Source organism: Diadema setosum, chromosome 5 (genome assembly GCF_964275005.1).
Source record: "Diadema setosum chromosome 5, eeDiaSeto1, whole genome shotgun sequence".
Taxonomy (NCBI): domain Eukaryota; kingdom Metazoa; phylum Echinodermata; class Echinoidea; order Diadematoida; family Diadematidae; genus Diadema; species Diadema setosum.
The window spans coordinates 45,890,892-45,916,106 of record NC_092689.1 but is presented as its reverse complement, the minus strand read 5'-3'; the positions used below and the strand labels follow the sequence as shown (position 1 = coordinate 45,916,106).

Below are 25,215 nucleotides of genomic sequence, written 5' to 3'. Positions count from 1 at the left end.
TATTGGTCCGTCCGGAGTATTAAGTTTCCATAAACGCCCGGAGTATTAAGTTTCCATAAACGCCCGACATAATATATATATATATATATATATATATATATATATATATATATATATACGCATGTATATTTTATAGAATTGATATAAATGTTATAATGATTGTTAGTGTTAAATAATAGGGAGCTTTAGATTTTAGACGCGCGGACGTTCAAAGGGAAAAAAACATGGTCTGAGCGTGCGCAGTAGCGCGGATCAAGTGACTGCGCACACTCAGATCATGTTTTTTTCTCTTTGAACGTCCGCGCGTCTAAAATCTAAAGCTCCCTATTATTATTGATACTGGCGCATTAATCTTACGGATGTTATTTGTGTTGTATGTTCTTAAAATTGTGATTTGTAACTTTCGATGTATGCCTGCAATTATCTAAAGAGATAATTGTCCTGGTCATGCTGGTTATGTATAAACATTTTCTTGAATAAAGAAATGATTCAATATATATATATATATATATATATATATATATATATATATATATATATATATATATACATATATATATATATATATATATATATATATATATATATATATATATATATATATATACATATTACATTTTTACATTTACTTTTTACATTTAGTAATACTGTTCAATTACTATACATAATTTATGGATTATTTTGTTCGCTGGTATATACTACAACTAGTCAGGCATATGATAACCCAATAAGGCACAAACAACTTGGGGGTAACACTTCAATAAAAATATTTTGCAAAATGGCTCAACTTTCCCTGGATGTGCATTGTGTGAGAGTTGAGCCACGGGGTTGGGAGAGTATAGACCCTGTACACAAATTAAGAAATTCAAGCTTATGAAGGAAAATGACTATGGGAACCTATCTAAAGGAAGGATGGTGTATAGTGGTAACAGAGGGGGCGGGGACGTGTGTTCGACTTAAGGGTGATCGGATGGATCATTGGATGTTGTTGGGGTCCACCCACGATCACATGATCAGGATTTCTAGATGCACCCTGAGTGGATTTGCGTGAAAAATCAACTGTTGGCAGGGGCGGATCCAGGGAGCTAGGACCGCAACCGGCGCACGCCCCCCCCCCCCTTTATTTTTTGTTGAAACAAAAGAAATGAAAATAAAAAAAATGGGGGGAGGGGTGCGTGCGCCCCCCTTTAATTTTGTAAACACGCCCCCTCTTTACGGAATTCCTGGATCCGCCCCTGGTGGGTGTGAGGAGGAAGAAACCACCCGTGTGTCTATAGGGCGTCACCCCTGATGGCGAGAACGCCACATACCTTTCCAATATTCATCACCTCATCCAATTGCAGACCCCTTTCTTTGACAAAAAAAAAAAAAAAAAAAAAAAAATGACACTCATTGAGCCACTTGAAGGCTGAGCCACTGAAATGGAGGGTTGAGCCATGGCACAACTCTCCCTCGAAACGTTGGCTCAACTCTCCCCGGCCCCACAGCCGCCTTTTAAACTAACCCTCAAAGCCTACGAAAGTGACCGCATCATGCAAATCTGTTGAAATTTGCTGAAAGAAACAAGCGAGTATATACAGACTATAATTATCTGCCACTCTAACTGATTCACAATTATCCTCTACCATAGGTGTGAGAGAAAATCACATTTCTGACAAGTGGATATTCACTTTTTGTGACCAGAAATGGTTTTGTGACCAGAAATGCACCTGTGACAACTGTTTGACAGCCATTTGCTACGAGTATTACTATACTGTTATAGTCACTATGAAGATGTGAGGTGGCCTAGCTGGCTCAACTCTCCCACACTTCCCCTAGGTTTCTTCATAAATTACATTGGGGGCAGAGGAATGTTGTTTTTTAACACCGAATTATATGGAAAAAAGACGAGGTGACGATGACGGCAAAATGGTCATTTCGTCGACGAAATGACTGATTTCGTAACGAAGTATGTCATGCGTCGATCGGCGCCCCATGGCCATGGACAGCTCGCAGCTCGCACCAACTCGCAGGCTACTGCATTATCACTCTGATCTAACACTCACTGTGCAGCGTATGCAGTGAGAAATTGCGTAAGTTGAGTAGTTTACAGAGTTGAAGTTCATCCTCATCTGCCTACCAAGGAGGTATTGGATTGACGTTCGTGAGGTGTCAGAGTCCAATATTTAGATGAAGTAGGAGCACTGCATGCTGCAGAAACACCCGGACGTGGCTGTACTTAAACGTATAATCGCCCCCTGTTATGTTGAACCGATGATTTGCCTTTCCGTCAGAGAAGGCAATCGCCATTCGTCAGTTCGAGACCACAAGCACAATAGTCGCCCGATCTTTCCCGACCGGCGATCACCAGCCACGGCCGCTGTCCAGCCCCTACATTACGGCCTACATGTTGTAAAGTTTCCGTTGAGGCGAAAATGGAAGACTTTCTTCACACACTTGTGGACAATGGAGTAAGTATGATTGCCGCAAATGGCCAAAATGTGGCATAATGATACAGATGGACATTTGACTTTTCTCTATAGTATAAGTTTTACCGGTAGGCCTAACTTGTTAGGCCCTATATGCTAAAGTGCAGATTGTTTGTTGTGCCATGCTACCGCTATCTAAACACTAAACAAAAAGTAAGTTCCCCCTAAAACAAACCTCTGTAATTTATGAATCAGGAACCTTTGAGGAAATCTGAATACATGATTATGTAGCGGCATAATCGTGATATAGTCCCCACCTCGGGTATAACGTCACCGGTGGGGACTTATAGAATCCCAACAGCGAATTGCACACAACTGTTTGCGCTTGTCTGCTCTCGTCTTGATTGGTCACCTCAACGCGCACGGGAGTTCTGTCTTCACCAAAAGACGCTTGGTCTTCACACTCTGTTTTATCTCCGTGTATCTCCGTCTACTTCAGTATTATGGTCGTGATATAGTCCCCACTCTATGGGAAACTGCGTGCGAATTACACGGTGATGGGGACGATTTCACGACCATAGAGTAGCTCCTCCCTCTGTTATGCTCGTGATATAGTCCCCACACAACGATAAACTGTGCGTGTTTCGAATGACAAATGATTGCTTTGTTGTTGTTGTTGTTGTTGTTGTTGTTGTTTCTGTGTGACTTTCTCGAAGTTCGAATTGCCTCTCGTCAATCATTTTTCTTGTCATTTTCCTTTTCTATGTTCTACCGATTTTTGTTTACATAATATTGTGACTTCAATTTTTTCTTCTTCTTTACACGTTTAGAGCATTGTACCGGATTCCTCTTTGAGTGGAAGAATGAGAGAGGGAGAGAGAGGGAGAGAGAGAGAGAGAGGGAGAAAAAAAAAACAACCCCTGACTCAATTACCGCCAGAATTCTACACTGAACAATGTGATGAAAACAAGTAGCCTATAATATATTTTTAGCAGAACAAAAGGAAAGAAAATGTTTCAATTACCCTATAACAATTAAGAATTCGGTTGGCCCGTCCGAGGCATGCAAGCGCAAGTTGGGTGCGAGCGTCGTTGTATTTATATTGATTTATGATGATGATAATGATGATGATGATCATGCAATGTCATTGCTATTGCTGTAGTATTATGTCAGTTAAATGCATTTGCCGTATTTTCCCTTTTCACTCAAAATTCACTCCAATTTCACTCGAAATTCACTCTTTTTTGTATTCACTCTTTTTAGAGTGAAAATTTTCACTCGATTTTTTTTTAGAGAGCAGGTGTATGAAATCACAACTCATTTGCCTTTAAAGACAACTCTAGAAATTAAAAAAAAATCGCTGTATTCAAACGGAAGAGCGTTGCAGAGATGTACGGTTTTCATACAAGACTATAGAAACTGCGTTTAAAACCATCCCTGAACATATACGGAAGTCCGTTATTGTTGAAAAGACTTGCATTGTTTTTGTTTTATTTACTAATTACTACTATAAAAACTGCATTTAAAACCATCTCTGAACATCTATATATACGGAAGTGCGTTATTGTTGAAAAGACTTGCATTGTTTTTTTTAATCAAAATAAATGCAAGTCCATCAAATCACACGAAACGGTGTACTAGTATTTCAACGGAAGAGCACAGCCGCCAGAGAAGACTTGCGATTTTGTACGAAACTATAGAAACTGCGTTTAAACGCATCTCTAAACATCAACGGAAGTGCGTTATTGTTGAAAAAACTTGTATTAATTGTTTTTTTTTATTTCGTACGCAAAATTAAAAATCAAGATCCATTCTGAAAATCAAATGCAAGTCCATCAAATCACACGGAACGTCAAGGCTTGCGTTTGGATTCATATACGAAACTATGTGTAGGAAACTCAGTTAAACTCAATTGCGTTCAAACGCAACTGTCCATATTATGCAAGTCCATCAAACCACACGCAACGCTGTATTTAAAACGCAAAAGCGTTGCAGAATCTCGGACTTGCAGTTTTTTTTACAAAACTAATAAAAGTCTATGCGGAAGTGCGTTATACATTGTTGAAAAGACTTGCATTATTTTTTTTTTTAATTTCGTAATGGCTACAGGAACTTTCGCCGTGACCGAACTTAATCTGCACTAGCACGGGAAAGAAATCGCACCATTTACACATTTCAAACTACCGAAACGCATGCTGCTTCCTGAAATGTCAATAAAGAAAAGGTAGCAAATTATTGTTACAGTTCGCTATGCCGAAGGTTTAAATCTCAGTCCAAAGTTATTAGTCCGACAATGGAAAGATGTTTGTTTTTACGAACTAGTAATCCGAAAGTTGTCGTTTTCAGATTAACAAACTTGACTTTTGTTTTTTTTTTATTTCAGACGGGCCTGCACCGTACAGCGCGGTTAAATGTTGCGAATCGGAGCGCGAGAACAATTCATTTTCCGAGTATGGCAATAGAAATTTATAAGCAAAACAAATATGGCGACTTAAGGAAGGAAAATCACACATATTATTTCAACTCAGTCGGCACTGAAAAATTATCTCGACAGAATCATACGAATTCACACGCATATCTTCGCAGCAACGCAATGAATATAAATCGCAATGGTACTTGCAATTTGGGGAATTTGTGTTTGATTTTTCAAATGAAGTTTAAAACGTAGTGTCTAGAAACGGGCACAGGTTTCCGATCTCGTTCTCTCCAAATCTCTCTAGAGATTTTGGAATTGCACGTTGTCACTAATCCACGCGAGATTTATGCATTAACTAAAATATTATTGTTGCTAATGTCAGTATAGGCATGTTTTGGCGGCAAAAGGAAGGAGAAATATTTTTCAAATCAAGTTTGAAACGTAAAGTGTTTAGAAACGGGCACAGGTTTCCGATCCCGTTCTCTCAAAATCTCTCTAGAGATATCGGAATTGTACGTTGTCGTCACTAATCCACGCGAGATTTATGCATGAACTAAAACATTATTGTTGCTAATGTCGGTATAGCCATGTTTTGGCGGCAAAAGGAAGGAGAGAGATTTGAGTAGCGATCCGCATTAGGCATCGTGGAAATTGTCCCCACTGACATACATAACGCAGCCGGTTCGCCGTGGAGGGGGGACCATATCACGAGTATATATACTGTTGGAATAATCCCCACCTCCATTCAAAACACGCACAGTTCGTCGTTGTGTGGGGACTATATCACGAGCATAACAGAGGGGGAGTGGCTACTCTATGGTCGTGAAATTGTCCCCACCACGTGTAATTCGCACGCAGTTTCCCATAGAGTGGGGACTATATCACGACCATATAATAGAGGGAGATACACGGAGATACGCAGTACTGTATGAAGAGTGTGTGTGTCACTTTAGTGTGTGTTGTCTCACGGCTATTGACCAATCATGACGTCAGTTGCGTCAAAATCCGCAAGACTGGTACAGCTGTACACACTACGCAATATGTGCTACACTCTCAACTAGGTAGGTACACTAGGTGGGATTGTAATAGTCCCCAACGGAGAGGTGGGGACTATATCACGATTATGTTCTCGGCTACCTATCATGTGAAATTCAGTGGATATCACTTGGTCACGCTTGAGTGAGCATGACTTAAAGTCAAAATGGTCACTTTTTGAAGTTCCCAAGCCCAATTTTGCAACTTTGATTTGGTGATATCGGAACAAATTTCAACTTTCCAGGATAAAAAGGCATGCAACGTATAATTTATGTGCTAATTCTTATCGCACCATGTGACTTGTGCACAAAATTTCACGGTTGAGTGAACACGGGGGCGAAAAATACCAAAATGGCCGATTTGACATGTTTCTCGTAATTTCTGTCAATTGAGATTGAATTCGTATGTTGAACAGTTTTTACACACAATTCACGTAATTTCACGGTTGAATGAGCACATTAAAAACAAAGAAAAATAACAATTTAAATTGTGCAGTAAGAATTGCGATAATTTTGCGCACTGAAATCAAGTGTTTAATGCTTTTTGTATTGTGTTTAATACCACTGTGCATACAGTAATCACCCGACATTTCAGTCACGGTTCAATGAGCATGTGGGGCTGGAAAACCCGTTTTACCCTAGAATCCTAATTAAAAAAAGTATTCATTGTTTTTTATGTTTTAGTTGCAATGTTGGGAAATTACTCTGATTTCAGTGAAAAAATAACATTTCAATAAAAAAATTACATGGTGACATATGCTTCAGTGAGCACATAAGATGAGCAAAGTGTGCGGGTCAAAACCATTTTTCGTGGCTGAAATTCCCATAAGATTTACATTTGTTTTGTTTATGAAGACGTACGTATTCGGCGGTGTTAGCGGATAGAGCCTAAAAAAGTGAGTGAAGATGCTACCCAATCTGTGTTATTGCCATAACGATCGCATAATAGTCAACCAACATTTTAAGCAACTATCATTACCATCACAATCATCAACACCACATGAACAACAAAGGCCACTACCTCACCACAATCAATATCTGTCTCCAGACTCTCAGTGCATATTTGCAGAACGGGAGGATATTGATGTTTAAAAAAAGTGAAATTTGGTACCATGTCAATGACCAATTGCATTTATTTTCCCTTGAGTTAATGCATGACTTCATGACATCACAAAGACATCAAGAACTTTAAAATGCCAAAATCAGTATTCAGTAGCGAGGACAAAGGCCCGGAGATTTAATTTGCACAATTTCTCATCTCTGCCCCATCAAGGGAATGTCATCAAACTAAAGGCAGACCAATTTCCCAGGAATACTTCAATATTTAATCAAAGGTAGCCATGGATTATAAGGGGGGGGGGGGGGGGGGTTCCGGCCCCAGGTACCCTAAGATGTGTAAAATTTTGAAGGAATGCCAAGGATCACTGAGACATTTATATCGGTCCTAAAACGCAATAATGAAATGTTTTTCAGTTGATTTTAAATGCAGAATATTAAAGCAACACCTGCTGGATGATTTCAGTAAGATAAATCATTGTTTCTTAATGTGGTCATTCAACCGTAAAATAAACCACATTGCATGCATAAGCCATTGTTAGCTTTCAAAAACATAAATTCCTCCTCTTCACATGAACTTACCATGGGGATTATGGCCAAACTGCCAATTTTTCATTATGTAGGGTACAAAAAGGGTTTCCAGCCTCACGTGCTTATTGAAACATTCTCGATGACTGAAATGTCAAATGTCAAAATTGGGCTTGTGAACTTCAAAAAGTGACCATTTTGACTTTAAGTCATGCTCACTCAAGCGTGACCAAGTGATATTCACTGAATTTCACATGAGAGGTAGCCGAGTCCAAATACAGCTACATAAATTAATCATGTATTCAGATTTCCTCAAAGGTTCCTGATTCATAAATTACAGAGGTTTGTTTTAGGGGGAACTTACTTTTTGTTTAGTGTATAGATCACGTTGATTATGTTGATATGCGCTACTTCCGCAAGCATGCATGACACAGATTGATGAGCACAGAAGAATAATCGAAGAATTCTAGTATCTTAGACCCCCCCCCCCCCATTATCGCTGCATGCATGTTGTATGCATGTTGTCCATTCATAATTCATTGTCCATTGCCTTCTTTTTGATGCAATGACAATTCGTTTCAAGAAGTAGGACTCTTATTTGTATTGCTTGTTTGTAACTTGACCCCCCCCCCCCCCAGTTTATACTCTTGCGTCTAATTGGCCCAGGTGGCATTACTGTTCATTTGGTGGTTGTTGTATTAAAACCTGTCCAACACACAAGCATTAGTAATGATGATGATGTCAGATGGTGATTTCTAGATGATGATGATGATGATAATGATAATTATTGATAATAATAATAATAATAATAATAATAATAATAATAATAATAATAATAATAATAATAATTAATGATAATAATAATAATGATAATGATAATAATAATAATGATAACAGCAACAATGATACATGTAATAAGAATAAGAATGATAATGGTAATTATGATTAAAAGGTATAAATGCCCTTTACTGCTCAATCTGAGCACTCAAAGCTAGAAAAGGGTATGAAAAAACTCACACACATCATAAAGAAAATAGATAGGGAAAAGAAAGGGAATTCAGACATTGAATCATCGACGAATCATAATGCTAAATGGTCTGTTTTCATACAAGTGTGGCCAGAAGCTTCATGTCTGCATGCACGAAAAGTAGATAACCCAATCAAGAGAGACTATTGTAAAGGGAAAAAGGTATAAAAAGGAAGGAAATTTATAATAACTGACATGATATACAAACATATAAAAAAGACCAACATTAGGAAAGATTAGAGAAATTTCAAATGGCACAATAGCAAGAATTAAGAGGGTATCAATAATAATGTCAGAAAAACAAAGGATATGCCAATGATACTGTAGGTGGAAAATAGTTAAACATAGGGAAACAAAGAACAATTACAAGTAGAGTATGATCAAATCGAAATTGATAGAATTATGACAAGAAATAAAAGGGAAAGAGTGTACTTTTTGTACGGATAAAGATATTTTTAGCATCAAGATATTCTCATTTCCTACACTTAATTAAAAAAAAAAGAAAAAAAATCTAAATTGGTATGACCAGTGTAGGATGACAGCAATCACCCCACACTTTGCCCAGTTACATTGTATGTTTGTAACTCTCTCGCTGGAAACTAAGGGCACTAGGTAGCACATACATGTATGTTCAAAGATGATGTCGTGGAAATCAAGAAAACTTGTGAACAGTGGGAAAGGTGAACTGTCAAACTCTAATGAGGCAGTCCCTAGTGAATACAGTACCAGGTCTACAGGTCTACAAGTGTTAATGACTGTTAAGCTTCTTTATCTTACAAGCAGATCTTGGGACATGAGTCTGTTTAAGGCAGTTCTTGTGGACCCAACAAGTTTAGATAGGACTGTGTGTCGATAGACTAGCTGGTGTTAGAATCAGATGCAGTTTGTACTTGATATCCAGTCCTGCCTGCCATAATATTACTTTGGTGCTTATTGAGTCATATTTCACCAATTGTAATGAGAATACATGTAGTTTATTGTGACTATCAGGCATAAATGAAAAAGTTTCACAAGTTATGTGTGTTCTCCAGTAGTTATCTGCAGCTCTGGTAGTCGCCGAAACCCTTGATCATGTTGACGATGTCCTCTCGGAATGGCCACCTGTCCAGCTGGTTCTGATAACTGCCATTACTGTCACTGCCCTTCTCTCTCTTCACAGATGGATATGGGACTCACATTTGAGTGAGTAGACTGATTTCCACTGCATATTCCTATTTTACCACAACATTTAATAGGATCTATTTTGAAGATTTTTTTTTAACCTCCCCACCCCAAACTTACTACCCCTAAATTTTACTCGTAAGTGTTATATTTGAACATTATCACTGTATGTATCTTCAACAACAAGCATCTCAGTGTATAGTACATTTATATGTTGGGGGTAGGGTGTTTAGTCTACAAGTTAATACACATTCAGTGACAAAGTGATGATCTCAGTCATGATGATGTGCATGGTAGTCCAGCCATCATTGATGCTGAATGTTTGATCTATCTACTCGATGACCTCAGTCCATTACAATATATCATGCTGACCAACAAGGAGATATGATCTCCCTCTCTCTCTCTCTCAATGCAACCTCACATCAAGGGAAGTCATAGTACAAATCAGTGGCGTACCGCGGGTCAAGACATTGGGGGGGCACCTCATGGCAGCAACATCAGAATTGCATAACGTAACAATTAAATGCGAGCGAGCGGAGCGAGCGAACTTGAAAGTTTTGACATTTTACAGTCCCCAAACTGCCGTTTGTAGCTATATATAATAATATATGTATGTATATATATACAAATATATATATATATATATATATATATATATATATATATATATATTTGCTTTGGAAATTAAGGGGGTTGCACCGGGCGCAACTGCTGGCAGTTGCTGGCAGTAACATCACGAGAATGGCATAACGATTAAATGCGAGCGAGCTTGAAAATTTTGACACTTAACAGTCCCCAAACTGCCGTTTGTAGCTATATATGGCATATAACGGTTAAATGCGAGCGAGCGAAGCGAGCGAGCTTGAAAATTTTACATTTTATGTTCCCAAAACTGCCGTTTTTAGGTATATTTTTTCGCTTTGGAAATTAAGGGGAGGGGGCGCACCGGGCGCAACTGCTGGCAATTACTGACAGCAACATCAGGAGAACTGCATAGCCATTAAATGCGAGCGAGCGGAGCGAGCGAGCTTGAAAATTTTGACATTTTACAGTCCCAAAACTGCCATTTGTAGCTATATTTTTTCGCTTTGGAAATTAAGGAGAGGGGGCGCACCGGGCGCAACTGCTGGCAATTACTGACAGCAACATCAGGAGAACTGCATAGCGATTAAATGCGAGCGAGCGAAGCGAGCGAGCTTGAAAATTTTGACATTTTACAGTCCCCAAACTGCCATTTGTAGCTATATTTTTTTCGCTTTGGAAATTAAGGAGAGGGGGCGCACCGGGCGCAACTGCTGGCAATTACTGACAGCAACATCAGGAGAATTGCATAACGTTTAAATGCGAGCGAGCGAAGCGAGCGAGCTTGAAAATTTTGACATCTTATAGTCCCAAAACTGCCGTTTTTAGCTATATTTTTTCGCTTTGGAAATTAAGGGGAGGGGGCGCACCGGGCGCAACTGCTGGCAATTACTGACAGCAACATCAGGAGAATTGCATAGCGATTAAACGCGAGCGAGCGAAGCGAGCGAGCTTGAAAATTTTGACATTTTTTTTGACAGTCCCAAAACTGCCGTTTGTAGCTATATTTTTTCGCTTTGGAAATTAAGGAGAGGGGGCGCACCGGGCGCAACTGCTGGCAATTACTGACAGCAACATCAGGAGAATTGCATAACGATTAAATGCGAGCGAGCGAAGCGAGCGAGCTTGAAAATTTTGACATTTTATAGTCCCAAAACTGCCGTTTTTAGCTATATTTTTTCGCTTTGGAAATTAAGGGGAGGGGGCGCACCGGGCGCAACTGCTGGCAATTACTGACAGCAACATCAGGAGAATTGCATAGCGATTAAAATACGAAATGCGAGCGAGCGAGCTTGAAAATTTTGACATTTTACAGTCCCAAAACTGCCGTTTTTAGCTATATTTTTCGCTTTGGAAATTAAGGGGAGGGGGCGCACCGGGCGCAACTGCTGGCAATTACTGACAGCAACATCAGGAGAATTGCATAGCGATTAAATGCGAGCGAGCGAGCTTGAAAATGTTGACATTTTACAGTCCCAAAACTGCCGTTTTTAGCTATATTTTTCGCTTTGGAAATTAAGGAGAGGGCCTGGGCGCACCGGGCACAACTGCTGGCAATTACTGACAGTAACATCAGGAGAATTGCATAGCGATTAAATGCGAGCGAGCGAAGCGAGCGAGCTTGAAAATTTTGACATTTTACAGTCCCAAAACTGCCGTTTTTAGCTATATTTTTTTGCTTTGGAAATTAAGGAGAGGGCCTGGGCGCACCGGGCACAACTGCTGGCAATTACTGACAGCAACATCAGGAGAATTGCATAACGATTAAATGCGAGCGAGCGAAGCGAGCGAGCTTGAAAATTTTGACATTTTACAGTCCAAAAACTGTCGTTTGTAGCTACATATATATTTTTTTCGCTTTGGAGGGAGGGGGCGCCCGGTGCTTTTGCGCCCCCTGGATCCGCCACTGGTAGTCAAGGGTGTCGGTTTATGTTCATGATTGGGGGAGGTATGACCAGCGAGGGGGCGTCGAAGTGACCAAGCGGGAGAAGGATGTCCAAAATCTGCACTTTATATATAGAGCATCCCCTGATTTGTTTGTGTTTGTGAGTGTGTGTGTTTCATATAGATGGAAAAGTTAGGAAATAGCCAAGGCCAAGTCTTATTATTGGCAATGCAAGGCATTTGATAGACTAGTATGTAAAGCAACACTGCAAAATCAATGATCAAGCTTTGATAGCAAATGTGTACAACCTATCAAACATCACATTGCGCAACATTGCAGCGACTCTTTTTGCCATTCCGATGTTCTGAGCACACTGCGCACATCCTGTAATTGTATTCAAAATGCCAACCAGGAATCACACTGAATCACAATCTTTTGTCGTCTCCGGGCTTTTTGAACTATGTTTCACTATAATACCTCTTTATATCGATGGTTAAAAGAAATCTTAGAAAAATATCTTTTTTCTTGATCATCCTTCCATGTCGATTTCAAAAGTAGTTTACCAACCCTTGAATTACTATTTTGGTATTTTTTTTTCTTTTTTTCTTCTTTTTTTCTTCTTTTTTTTTTTTACCAGCGGATTGGGGGGGCACGTGCCCCCCCATGCCCCCCCGTAGTTACGCCACTGGTACAAATTATGACTGTCTATCTATTGTGTGTAACATCTTATACACCTCTTGGAATGTTCAAATTTTGTGTGAATTTAGCGTGACAGATGAAAGACTACATATCAGTATTTGTGAAAGCATTCTCTTAACGTATGTTTATTACTGGTATTCTTTTAGCCTTGCTCGAAAGAGGAAAGAGGAAATTCTTCAGGATGCTTCGAAGCGCCCCATACATCGGCAAAAAGGTAATACCAGATGACACAGCAACAATCATATTTTCCTGAACATGATGTGGACGCTGACATCAAAAGTGTACTGTATAGATGGCATATTTCACAATGTTTTTATTTTTCAGGCCATTGGTACAGCTTTCTGCTTGAAGGCCCCCCCCCCCTGTTCATGTTGTTGTTGTTTCACCCCTTCCCTATCCTTCACCTCTTTGTTGTTCCTGATCTTGTTTGATGTTGCCTACCTATTCATCCTTATCCTTCACAGGTTGCCCTCTTTATGATTCCATCACTGGCCTTACCCCTCCCTTTTGTTTGCACTACCCTTTCCTTTAATCCCCCCCCCCCCTTTATACCCATTTTGCTCCCTGTTTGACACCTAACCTTCCCCATTTGTTTTCTGTGTTCCATGTCCTCTGTATGTTTGTCATTTTGCCTGTGATGAAGATTCTGCTGGGATTGAAAGCCAATACCCCACAAGACTCCTGTTTTTATTTTTGCAAATTTTGCATGTCAGCTTATACAAATTTGTGAAAATCAACTCATGAGGATAGTACCTACAGTAATGCAAATGCTTTGTATGACATTTTCCAATCTTAGAAATCTTCATTGTTTTTCATGAAAAGGGATAGATGTTGTTCTCATTCTATCACTATGCATCTTGATTGTAAATTTAACCACTTGCAAAAGTGTCATGCAAGTCCCAGTTCACAAAATATTACACTTCAAAAGGAATAATTATAAATGGCATATATAGTGCAACCTCAGTTAACCTAATGATACAATTACTGCATGTACTATTTATGAATGAAGATTTATCTGCAATATTGCAGGATTTGTCGGTATAATGACTACATGGGCAAAGTAGTGATAAGTGCAGAAGATTTGAATAATACAAATGTTTGCATTAAGACGACTATAGGGCTAGAGACTCTCATGGAGTAATTTCTAAGAGATATGGATTACTTTCAATAATTTGCTGTGCAGCTTGAAGGTTAGCAAAGTTGTTTAATTTCATTGTTTGATTGCAAATGTCATATGCCCTGTTGTATTTTGTCATTCCTTTTTTTTTTGTGATCATTTTCAAGATTCAAGAGGAGCTGACCACAACAAAAGCCAACATTGCAAAGTCATCCTTCAAGCTTCCCAAGGGACAGAGCTACCAGACCTGCCTCCCGCAGACAGGAATGGGGAAAGATGAGCTCATGGATTGCATTAGGAAAAACTACAAGAATGTTGGTAAGCAAAAGGTTATCATGAGTATATTATACTGAACCAAAAAACAAAGAAATGCAAAGAAAGAAAGAGGCACATCGAATTACTCTACAGAAACAAGTAAGTTACTGTAAAACCAGAAATTTTTGTGAATTTCGTGAGGAGCCAAGTGCTCAAAATTCAATATGCAGGAAAGTTCTTGTCTTAACTATGCGTTGAATACCAGTGACAATTTGTGAAAATTTTATCCTGCCAGAAAGGTCGTCAGCTCCAATTTCACGAAAATTTCAATCTGTGAATATTTCTGCTCTTACAGTAAACGTTCCCAAATTAGTCATCTGTCATAGCTACTACTTTTAAGAGGCTGGGCATGTAATCTATGCATCTGACATACAGTGCCATACCGCATATCTGTGGTTGTATGGGTTTTAAAGCGTAATACCATGTACAGTCAGGTCTGTCTATAGCGGCCACCTAAGGAGACAGTAGGAGTAGATATGGTAGGCAGGTGGCTGCAATAGACATGTTATCTGACATTTTGTGTGTATTGCATGCATGTTCATGTATTATCGTTGCATGCATCTTTAAGCATCTACTGAGCTCAACCTTGATTGTTATGTACATCTTCATATGAGTTTAATAAAAAACAAGCACACACTACGTAAGAAAAAGGGCATAAAATTCTGCGATGCTTGCGCTTTTCACACGGAAAGATAACAAATATCGATAGAAGAAACTTTAATCTTTCTATTGAAAGCATTTTCTGGCTCTGCCTCTCTTATGAGATGTTGGCAGTATGTTGTTATAAATAGCAATACTTTCTATGGGACAGCCCCTTTGTGCAACACAATATGGGTAGTCATATCCATGTGTGCTGGTTGTGCCTGGTTCCATCCATCTACACCATATTCTTGTGTTTTGATATTTCATGTAATCAGTAATCCTTCAGACTAGTTTAAAAATGAAAAATGCATTTATATAGAGGACTGACCATTGGCACTTGTCCTGTCTTTTTTTTTTTTCTGTGCAGAAGAGATAGCATGGCAGGAGGGCAAAGTATCAGGAACAGTGTACATTGGAGATGAGAACAAGGAGCTCATGGGCAAGGTAAACATGTCATGAAATTATATGATGAGCATGGACTGATTCTTAATTTACATTTTGTTGCCAGAAAAAGGCAGTCTTGTGAAAGTAATGCATTTAATGACAATATAAGAGAAGTACAGGAAATGTGTGATGAACATACAAATTTGATGTGATGTGTATGACTGGGGTGCACGTCACGAGACCAACACCCACGGGTCGTATACAACCTACAAGTTTTACAGCCCACAAGTCATACAGCTCCCGAGTGAAACAGCCCACAAGTCATACAGCCCACGAGTTTGACATCAAATAAAATAGGCCTACGAGTTATACAGCCCATGAGTTCAACACTTATGCAAAAAAGGCTCACAAGACAGACACTACGCAAACAAAGACACAAAGTAAGCTTGCTTCCGTACAGGCACAGTATGCCTGTAGTGGGAGAGATTGTAGGGTATTCTTGAAGAAGTGTAATGCAATTGATTAATATAGATGGATGATATAGAGTCAAGTGGTACTGCAGTCCCAAATAATAAATATAGTAATGATGATGATCATGATAATGATTGTGATAAATGTAGTGATGAGAATAATAAAAAGATTCCTGAATACTTTGCAGGATGGTTGGTATGTCTATCTGTTTGAGGTTAGGGGTCATGTGCCATTTACAATCAATCAACTCTGCAGATTTGTATAGTATTGAGCATTTACCATCCTGCAACAATATTTTAGGATATTTTGTAATAGCACTTCACATGATAATGTGTCGTGTCTTGCACTATTGGGCAAATATCAGCATACTGGTGACGATGTGTGCCTTTTTTCATGACAATCTATGCAGCCATATTGAATATGACACATAAAACACATCTTGGCATCAGATTTGTAATTGCAATTGATTGACCTCACATTTTATCTGTGATATCAGACTTAATCTGTTCATGCCATGGAATTGCAAACAAATGCAAAGTTGCATTTGATTCATATGGCTGAAGTAGCAATTGTAATCAGTTGTAACTTTCTAGGTAATAGACCCCTTATTGATTTAACTCATCATACTCAAACAAAGAATTATAAAACCATAAGGTTAGGGTACTTGAGAAAAGGTCAGAACCAGTTAGACATAACAATTCCAGTAATATTCATGAATCATGGAAGACATTACCAGTATTGTATAACTTGAGTTATTTGTATATTTTCTACAACTTGCCAAGTACTGCAGTCACAAATATCTTGATTCCAACTAAAGTTTTGATAACCTTTTCAACTTATAACACATTCACTTTTTGTCATTGTTAAACTGTTATTCCTCAACTTGCACATATTAACCATAAGACAGCAATCTATCGTTATTTAGAACATACAGATGTGGCACTTACATCAGTGTATGTAGAAGAATGATGATAATCCTTGTTAATTCACCAGGTTTTTGAGATGTTTTCTGGAGCCAATTTGCTACAGCCTGGTGTCTTCCCAGGACCACGAAAGATGGAGGCAGAGATTGTGGCAATGTGTTGCAATCTCTTCAAGGGAGGACCTAATGCTTGTGGAACAGTGAGTTGATTGGACCTTTATGGTTTACAAGTATGTCTTTACATGTGTGTGACAAATACTACAGCCTAGATTGTGAAGTTAATCTATCATATTTAGCTCTGATAAGTACAGCTCCTGGCCGTAATGAAGTTTCAATACTAAAGTTGTGATTGTATGAAGTGTAGAGTAGTTATATGAGAGGAGATTTGCCAGAATTTTGTGGAACTTAATACATTGCTTCACATGTAAGAATACATCTCCATTTCTTCCCCATTTGTGGATTAGGGTATACTTTCTCCTTTTTCCTTTTTTTCCTTACTCTATCTTGTAGAGGCATGATGAAGCTATGATGGATGTTTAAAGTATATTTACAGCAAAGATCACAAGCATGAAACTTTTGTGAATATTGCAAGGAGCCAGAATTCGTGAAAAGTAAAATGCATCGAAGTTTTTGTCTACACAATACATTACTTGTAAATGCGAGTCTCAAATTCATCCATTTCATGAGAGTTGCATGCTTCAAAAAAGGCTGTCAGCCCCAATTTGTGAAAGTTTCATGCTGCGAATATTTCTGTCTGTCTGTTTCTCGCTCTCTCTCTCTATCTGTGGATTGTTGATTTTCTAAATTGTGTAGGTGTGATTTATCGTCCGTGGAATATAGTTCACCATGATATGAATGAAGCCTGATTATTTCCTGCTATTTCATCTTCGATGGATAAATCTGTACTGAAAGATTTGTACAGGTACTCCAGGAAGTCCTTTCAGCTTGTAGACATGTTATTCAGTATTGTAGCTGGTATTAGAATCATTTATCATACACATGTGTTTGACAGACAACTTCTGGAGGTACAGAGAGTCTCCTGCTTGCCTGTCTGGCCTACAGAGAGTATGCAGCAGCCAAAGGGATCACCAAACCTGAAATGTAAGTTATTAGCCTCTATTAGTTTAACAGAGAAACACATCATAGACATTAAAGCTTACTACAGTCAGCTGATATGTGATACACATTGGGAACAAAGGCCTACATGATACACATTGACCAAGATTACATGCCTGGATAATGTATCAGTTTGTGTATTAGCATTGAGAGGCAGATTGGGGAGATTGATTTCATACATTTGTCTCCAATCTACTTTCAATTTTTTACAGCCAAACATTGTTTGATATGACCCACACCTTAGTATATACCAGAAAGCATTTTGTGGAGACATTTCACTGTGTGACATTATGAAGATGATCAATATTGTGTCTCGCATGTCTTAAACTATCAAGAATGGATTTGTCTGCAAATCTTGTCAAAGACTGAGTTTTGCCGCATTTGATGATAACATTTTTTGTGAAATTCTGAAATCACCAGACATATTACACAGGATCATTTGTAAATCCTGGGCAACAAATTATAAAAAGTACAGTCTGGTATATGTTGGGTACACTACAGGAACAAGTCTATGGTTGGTTTGAAAGGAAAATAGAGTTGATATATATATATATATATATATATATTTTTTTTTTTGCTGACAATTCAAGAAGCATCGTAACTATTGATTATTTCTTTGAAGGAAGCTGGCAAGATGAATTCTATGTCTATGGTCCTTGGATCATTTTATCCTTGTCTTTATAGTCTCCTACCAGACTCTGGACATGCCGCATTTGAGAAGGCAGCACACATGTTTGACATGAGAATTGTTCACTCACCTTTGGAAAAGGAGTCTTACAGAGCTGATGTCAAGGTTCGGGACATTAATTTGCCATTTGAAAAGTTTTCTGTACTAATGTGACGACCACATATGATCCATGTATATCATATCTAAATAGTCTGCATTGGATAGAGTAAGACAAACAATCTCCACTCCCACTACTGTACTCCTTTATGCAATGCATGTCAAGGGAGAACCTCAAGCCTTTAACACATAGAAGACTAGTTGCAAGTATTCTTGGGAGTGCTTTAGCAATATCAGCTTGTCCTCAACAGATTATTCCTTGGCTCTGGGTAACTGTACAACCAATTTCTGTTCAAAGCATTTCATAATGTAACTGTGCAAACCTAGTAGTAAAGGAAAGGAGGTATTTTTGCATTTCTTGCCATACATACTAATGAGCTGAGCAATGCACAGCAATACCTTATTCTTGACCCTTGATGTGAATAGAAGGTACTTAACTCTAAATTCTGTGTGTTGTTACAACTAGTGCGCTGTTTTTGCATGCACATAAGTAGATATTGTATGAAAGAAAGACTTTGTCAACAAAACATGCGAGTATTTTTGTACACGTGAGAGAAAATGATAATTAAAGAATGCTTGGCACTGGCTTTCATCTCATTAATGCCAGTTCTGATGCATGGTTTGGTATTGATATCCTTTTATTATGCAGGCCCTGAAGAAACTGATAAGTAAGAATACCTGCATGATAGCTATCTCAGCTCCATGCTTCCCTCATGGCATCATTGACCCTGTTGAAGACATTGCCAAGGTTTGTACAGAGTGAAATACGTTAAATTTAAATCTTAGGGATATGAAACTTGTAGTTTGTATCTTTTGTTGCTTTAACTTCTTTCTTTTTAAAGCAAATCTCATTCATTTGAAGTCCTGAGTGGTAACAGCCTCTCAGAGTGAGAAAATAACATTTGTGATATAAAATTTCCTAAAAATGTTTATATGAAAGTCACTTTGAAAGTCACTTTTTTTTTTTTTGGGACAGTGCTGAGAATTCAAAGTTGATACCTTGACTGCTTGTTTGATGCCACAGCTGTGATGTGCATCTGAGCAGATAGCTGATATTAAAGGAAAGAAATTATGACCATGCATTATTTTTTTTTAGGCATAGTGATAGGATAATGTGATAATGTGATGGCACAGCCATTCTTCATCATACTTATAATCACATATATGTTTTTAATGTCTTTAAAGTGCAACATACATTCAGTAGGAGAATGTCACTGCGTATTGGGAAGTAAAGTAGGGTCTTACATATTCCAAAAAGGAATGCAAAGATAAATGTAAATTTTAGCATGAGAGCTAGGTAAGTAAAATTACTGCTGTTAAGCTTCAGTTTCTTCAAGAAAAAAATAATGAATGATGTCATATTTCAGAGATGAGATTTAGTGGATCACAAATTGCACTTTGAAGGGATAGTATAGCATTGGTTACATATCTCAACCATATCAAAACCAATTTTCATCAAATAAACTTTGAATTCATCTTTGAATAGAATTGTATGTTCTCTCACATTTCATAAGAGGGTTCTCATCTCACAAAAGATTGGGAAATCTGAAGTCGGCCATCTCAACCAAAACTATATCATCCCTTTAACAGAAGGTTAACTTAAGGTTTAACAGAAGGATTCAAGCCCAAATGTATATGTGATAGGAAGCCTGATAATGAAATGGTAAAATCATTTACAAAGTGTATGTGCCATAGAGTTTCAGTGGGACTGGAATTCTTCCCAACATGAAGTAAGTGCACAGTCCCTGTAGGTGTGGGTTTGATATAAGTAATGATCCATCGTTAAGCTCTGTACCACTATCATATGATGGAAAAGTGCTGTGTATTATAACAACTGTCCCAAATGTGAGTTAGGCAATATCTGTAGTTACTGTAGTTGAAGAACTATAAAGATTGCATTGGTTGATATCCTGCTTTTTTCATTAGTTGTGTGTACAGTTTTCAGTATTATACACATAGATACATTATCTATGTCCAAGTGTTTGTTTGATATTATGGAGTCAAAAGGGTCCTGAGCTTTTGGTCGTAGCAGAATCTTTGTCAGAGGCAAAATGACAAACATGTAGGGAAAGCAATCACAGATATGGACTACATACAAAAGTCACATACACAGTCTGAGGAGGGCTAGGGACATGGAACGATGAAAACAAAAGGGATGGATTTAAAATCAGAGGCAGGGAACCAAGCAGGTATCATAAAAAGGGCAATTAAAGCTACTGGGTGAACAGACAAAAGGCAGAGGTGGGCCAGTGATAATCCCAAGGATCATAGGGGGCAACCTGTGAAGGATAAAGATGAATAGGGAGGCAACATCAAACAAGATTTCAAGGTACAACAGGAGGATAAGGGGTAGGAAAAGAGTGAAATAGCCACAACAAAGGGGGGGGGGGGTACTGAACAAGTAACGAGCCACCTCTTTTGTTTGCACTGTTCTGTGTCCCCAGCCCTCCTCAGACTGCTTCTTGTATGTAGTTCATGAATGTGATTACTTTGCTTACTTATTTGTCATTTTGCCTCAAGATTCTACCAGGATTGAAAGCTCAGGCCCCTTTTGACTCCATCTACTCCATTGGTCCCTTATTGAATAGGCAGCTTTTAACAGTTTTTTTTTTATTATATATTTTGTCTTTTTTTTTTCTTTTACTGCTGTTTGATATTAAGTAACAATGTGAAGCAATGTCACTACTTGTACTCTTATCTTGTATTCATGTAGCTGAGTAAAACAAAATATGTAAATGATGATATTCTTTCAAACTTGTCATTACAGCTGCTCTGTGCAAGAGTAAATGTACATGCACATTTTCCAAAAACTAATTGTGTTTATCCTCTGACTGGCCTTGCTATATACACTCCAGCTTGGTGTAGAATACCAAATACCAGTGCACATTGACATGTGTATGGGAGGCTTCTTGTACCCCTTCCTAAGGATGGCAGGCCATGATCTCCCACCAGCAGACTTCTCTGTACCAGGTGTGATGAGTATCTCAGCTGACCTTCACAAGGTATGTGAGGAGAGATATCCAGACATGTCTAGACTTAATTCTTACAGAGTGAGAGAGATGTATGTATTTCATTGGGCCGAATGCATAAAACAAGCAATTGCTTGTAAGCAATTGCTTCAAGCAAAAGCACAAGCTTGTCTACCAAAAGGTCTAGCTCAAGCAATTGCTTAAATCCATATGCATAACCTTTTGCTAGTGCTTATACCTTTTGCCTGTCCCGCACAAGCAATTGCTTGCGTTTTCAACAAAAGGGACGTCACGCCTGTGCGAACACAAGAACAAAGGCGAGTGTGGCAGCATGCATTTGAAAGGGCATGTGTGTTCAGAAACATTTCCTGACATAGCAGAAGAGCTATGAAATGACACTCGTAAATGCACACACAGACGCACACACACAACTATACACACACTCGCATTACTGGCTGATTCCCATCACTGCTTACAATAGCCCGCATCTGCCAGATCACACGTGGAGAGACGTCTCCTTGCTCTCCACCGAAGTGAGACATCCTACCTGTTTTTCATCAAATTGTACGTGCTAACCACTGGACATTCCCGTTGTTGAAATGAAAAATTTCTTATTCTACTTAAAAGAGTAATTTCTTGTAGATTTATACCACTCCTTCACAATTGTTGTCTTTCTTCCATGAATATGAAAATGATACTTAAAAGGGAACATCCCAGATAAGCAAAAGCTCAAGCTCATTTTACAGAGCTTGGAAAATCGTATAAAGCAATTGCTAGCAAGAACTAGCAAAAGGTATGTTTTATGCATATGTTTTTAAGCAAATGCTTGTTCTCTAAGCAATTGCTTGCGGCCAGCAAGCAATTGCTTGTTTTTATGCATACAGATTCGAGTAAAAGGCTAGCACAAGCAATTGCTAGCGTTTATGCATCCGGCCCATTGGTGCAGTACATGCTACATACACCATGTACATCACGAATAAAAAACAGATATCATTAGTGAATAAGAAAAATGATGTAACAATGTAAACTAATGTTAATATTTGTGGCAAAGAAGTGAAGAAATTAAGAGGAAAAGAGAGAAAAGAAAAAATGATAAAAACCTTGATTTGAGAGGCATTTAAAATACACAAATCTTTATTTTCTTCAGCTTTAAATGGACAAAACAGTTGTATAGATCTATAAAAAAAAAAAATAATGCAGTTGCCAAACGTCAATCTTCTGATTTTGGTATTTTCCAAGTCTGTAGACTTCAAACATTCCAATTTTACTGTCACAGAAATTGTACAAAACAGCCAGCTGTTAAGCGGAGAGTCAAAATTGGCCTTGAAGTTTTCAGTCAGAAAATTAAGAGGCCAGATAATATCATAGTAACATGCTTCTTAGAAATTCAAACTTCAGATTTCAAAACATTCTTTTACTTTGAATTTGATCAATGGAGATAGTTAAGACAGCAGTTTTTTTTTACAATAATATCCATATTCTGCAATTTTCTTGGCTTCAAGGTAATGCGATGGGTCACATATGTTCATTTGTATATATGTACCAATGCAAGTTTTGATAAAAAAGAGACATTTATATTTGTAAATATTTCATGCTAAAGATATTTTTACCTCTTGATTTGCAAAGTATGGATGCTTGATCTTTCTACCTACAATTTTCTATGTTAAATTAAAAAGAAAAGAATGAGCATGGCACTTCTTTCAGCAAGTCAGGGGCTTGGAAAAATGTTCAACCTTCATATAATAGTGAGCTGTAGCTCTGCGACACAAACACTAGGACGATGCAGCCTCCCGGGTTGGACATTGGAAATAGCTGTCTCGCGCATGTGCAGTACACCATTTTTTTGCCTAATTAACATCTTAGCATTTCCATTGCAGATCTACAGCTTGCTAATATCTAACATGCTGAAATTTCAGATATTGTAGGTTTTTCCTGGCAGCTATATTGACCTATATTATATTATCATGAGGGTTGCACATAGAGGTACAGTTGTATATAATACGGAAGTATTTTTTAGTCTAATCTCTATAGGGTTACAGTACTACAGTGGTATGTCCAATGAGCTGAAGTCTCCGAACTGTAATCATTTCTTTTAAAGCTTGAGACAACAAGAAAGGTCTAAAGTTCACCAGACATCATTGATAAGTGATAGCATCACACAGTGTAAAGTGCAAGAGACTGTGTCAAGGTGTACCTACATCTTTAAAGGAGAATGTCACTCTGTCTTCATGTTGTATGAATAAAGTAAAATCAAATGAAGAGAACAGTGGAAGTTTCATTAGAGGATAGTCATATTGTATAACAAATTTTTACATGTTTCACATATTGTGATAAGGAGTGCAAGCACTTAGAATAGTTGTGTGTTTGTTTGTTTCATTTGTTTGACTTTGCAAATAAAAACTACAACTCCACCAACTCTATGCATTAATTGTTGTGTCATTGCACTTCTACTAGTGTATGTAGGATAGTAAAACATTCTTTTATTTGATTTTAACAAAGAAGGAATGGATGAAGTTTTTTAATGCAAGTCAATGGAAGTCTGTGAGGTAATATCATCACAACATCAATTTATTTCCATCCTATGCGTGATTTATGAACAATTTTACTACAATGTATAAAGCAAGTGATGTGCTTTCACAGTCCCATTACTTCAATATATTATGATTTGTTTTAAAAAGAAAGTCTGTGTATAACCATTTCATTTAATCAGATAAAATTTGAACATGAAAAAGAGTTCTCCTTTAATGTTACCCATAGACATCTTTAGTGGTGCATGAAATAAATGTTATAGGTATCTGGACCAAAGGGAATATTTGTTTCTTGTTCTAATTACCTTAATTGCTGGGATATCAATGGAAAGGTTATCAGAAAGCATTATGCTGTGACAGAGGGCACACCATAAGCTGAATCTAAAAAGAGCTGACGGCATGTAGCAGAGCGAGATAGCAGGACATTTACCACACTGATTTTGTGCTGTAGCACAGAATCAATGAGTTGCTAGCAAATCTGAATGTAACCATAACCTGTTGAAGATGAGTCCCGAGTGTACTCGGGCAGGTGTCTATGGAAAATGTGTGTTGTAGCGAAATCAAACCATCCTCAACAGGTTAGGAATAGCCTTGAAGGCTTGTTGTAATAATTTTCTCTGATAATTGTTATTGTCCTTACCGTGCCATCTCTCCTGCCTCCAGTATGGACTTGCACCAAAGGGAAGCTCTGTCTTAATGTACAGTGACCCCAAGTATCGACAAGGTCAATTCTTTGTCAGCACTGACTGGACTGGAGGCATCTATGCATCACCAACATTAGCAGGTTCTTCTTATCTTCACATTTTTGCACTTGTATGTCTTTGTTCATTCAATCCATAATACTTACAGCTGTAGTTAATAAACGGGCACATCAGTGCCAGAAATTTTCAATAAACTTTTATTAAAAGTGTATACAAAAGGAAACAGTACAAAAATAAATGAAGTGTTCGGTTTCAAAAGGTACTACATCCATAATTTCATTGTCTGAGAAAAACATGATTTTTAGCTCACCTGCCAAAGGCTCAAGTGAGCTATTGCGATCGCCCTTCATCCGACGTGTGTCGTGCGTCGTGCGTAAACTTTTTACATTTTCATCTTCTTCTTGAAAACCCCAAGACCGATTTTCATCAAACTTGGCAGGTAGCATCCCTATGGGGTTAGGAACTCAATT

The 25,215-nt window shown here is 38.2% G+C and overlaps 1 protein-coding gene across 1 annotated transcript in view; it reads left to right on the top strand.

The window, feature by feature from the left end:
• Positions 1–2,414: 2,414 nt before the first annotated feature.
• Positions 2,415–25,215, top strand: part of LOC140228960 (sphingosine-1-phosphate lyase 1-like) — a 32,538-nt gene continuing 9,737 nt past the window's right edge. Inside the window, exons 1-11 of the mRNA XM_072309222.1 lie at positions 2,415–2,450; positions 9,504–9,651; positions 12,943–13,010; positions 14,081–14,231; positions 15,238–15,314; positions 16,719–16,847; positions 17,660–17,748; positions 18,448–18,556; positions 19,197–19,295; positions 21,403–21,549; positions 24,708–24,828. Coding sequence (XP_072165323.1) covers positions 2,415–2,450; positions 9,504–9,651; positions 12,943–13,010; positions 14,081–14,231; positions 15,238–15,314; positions 16,719–16,847; positions 17,660–17,748; positions 18,448–18,556; positions 19,197–19,295; positions 21,403–21,549; positions 24,708–24,828 — 1,174 coding nt within the window. The remainder of the gene's footprint in view (positions 2,451–9,503; positions 9,652–12,942; positions 13,011–14,080; positions 14,232–15,237; positions 15,315–16,718; positions 16,848–17,659; positions 17,749–18,447; positions 18,557–19,196; positions 19,296–21,402; positions 21,550–24,707; positions 24,829–25,215) is intronic.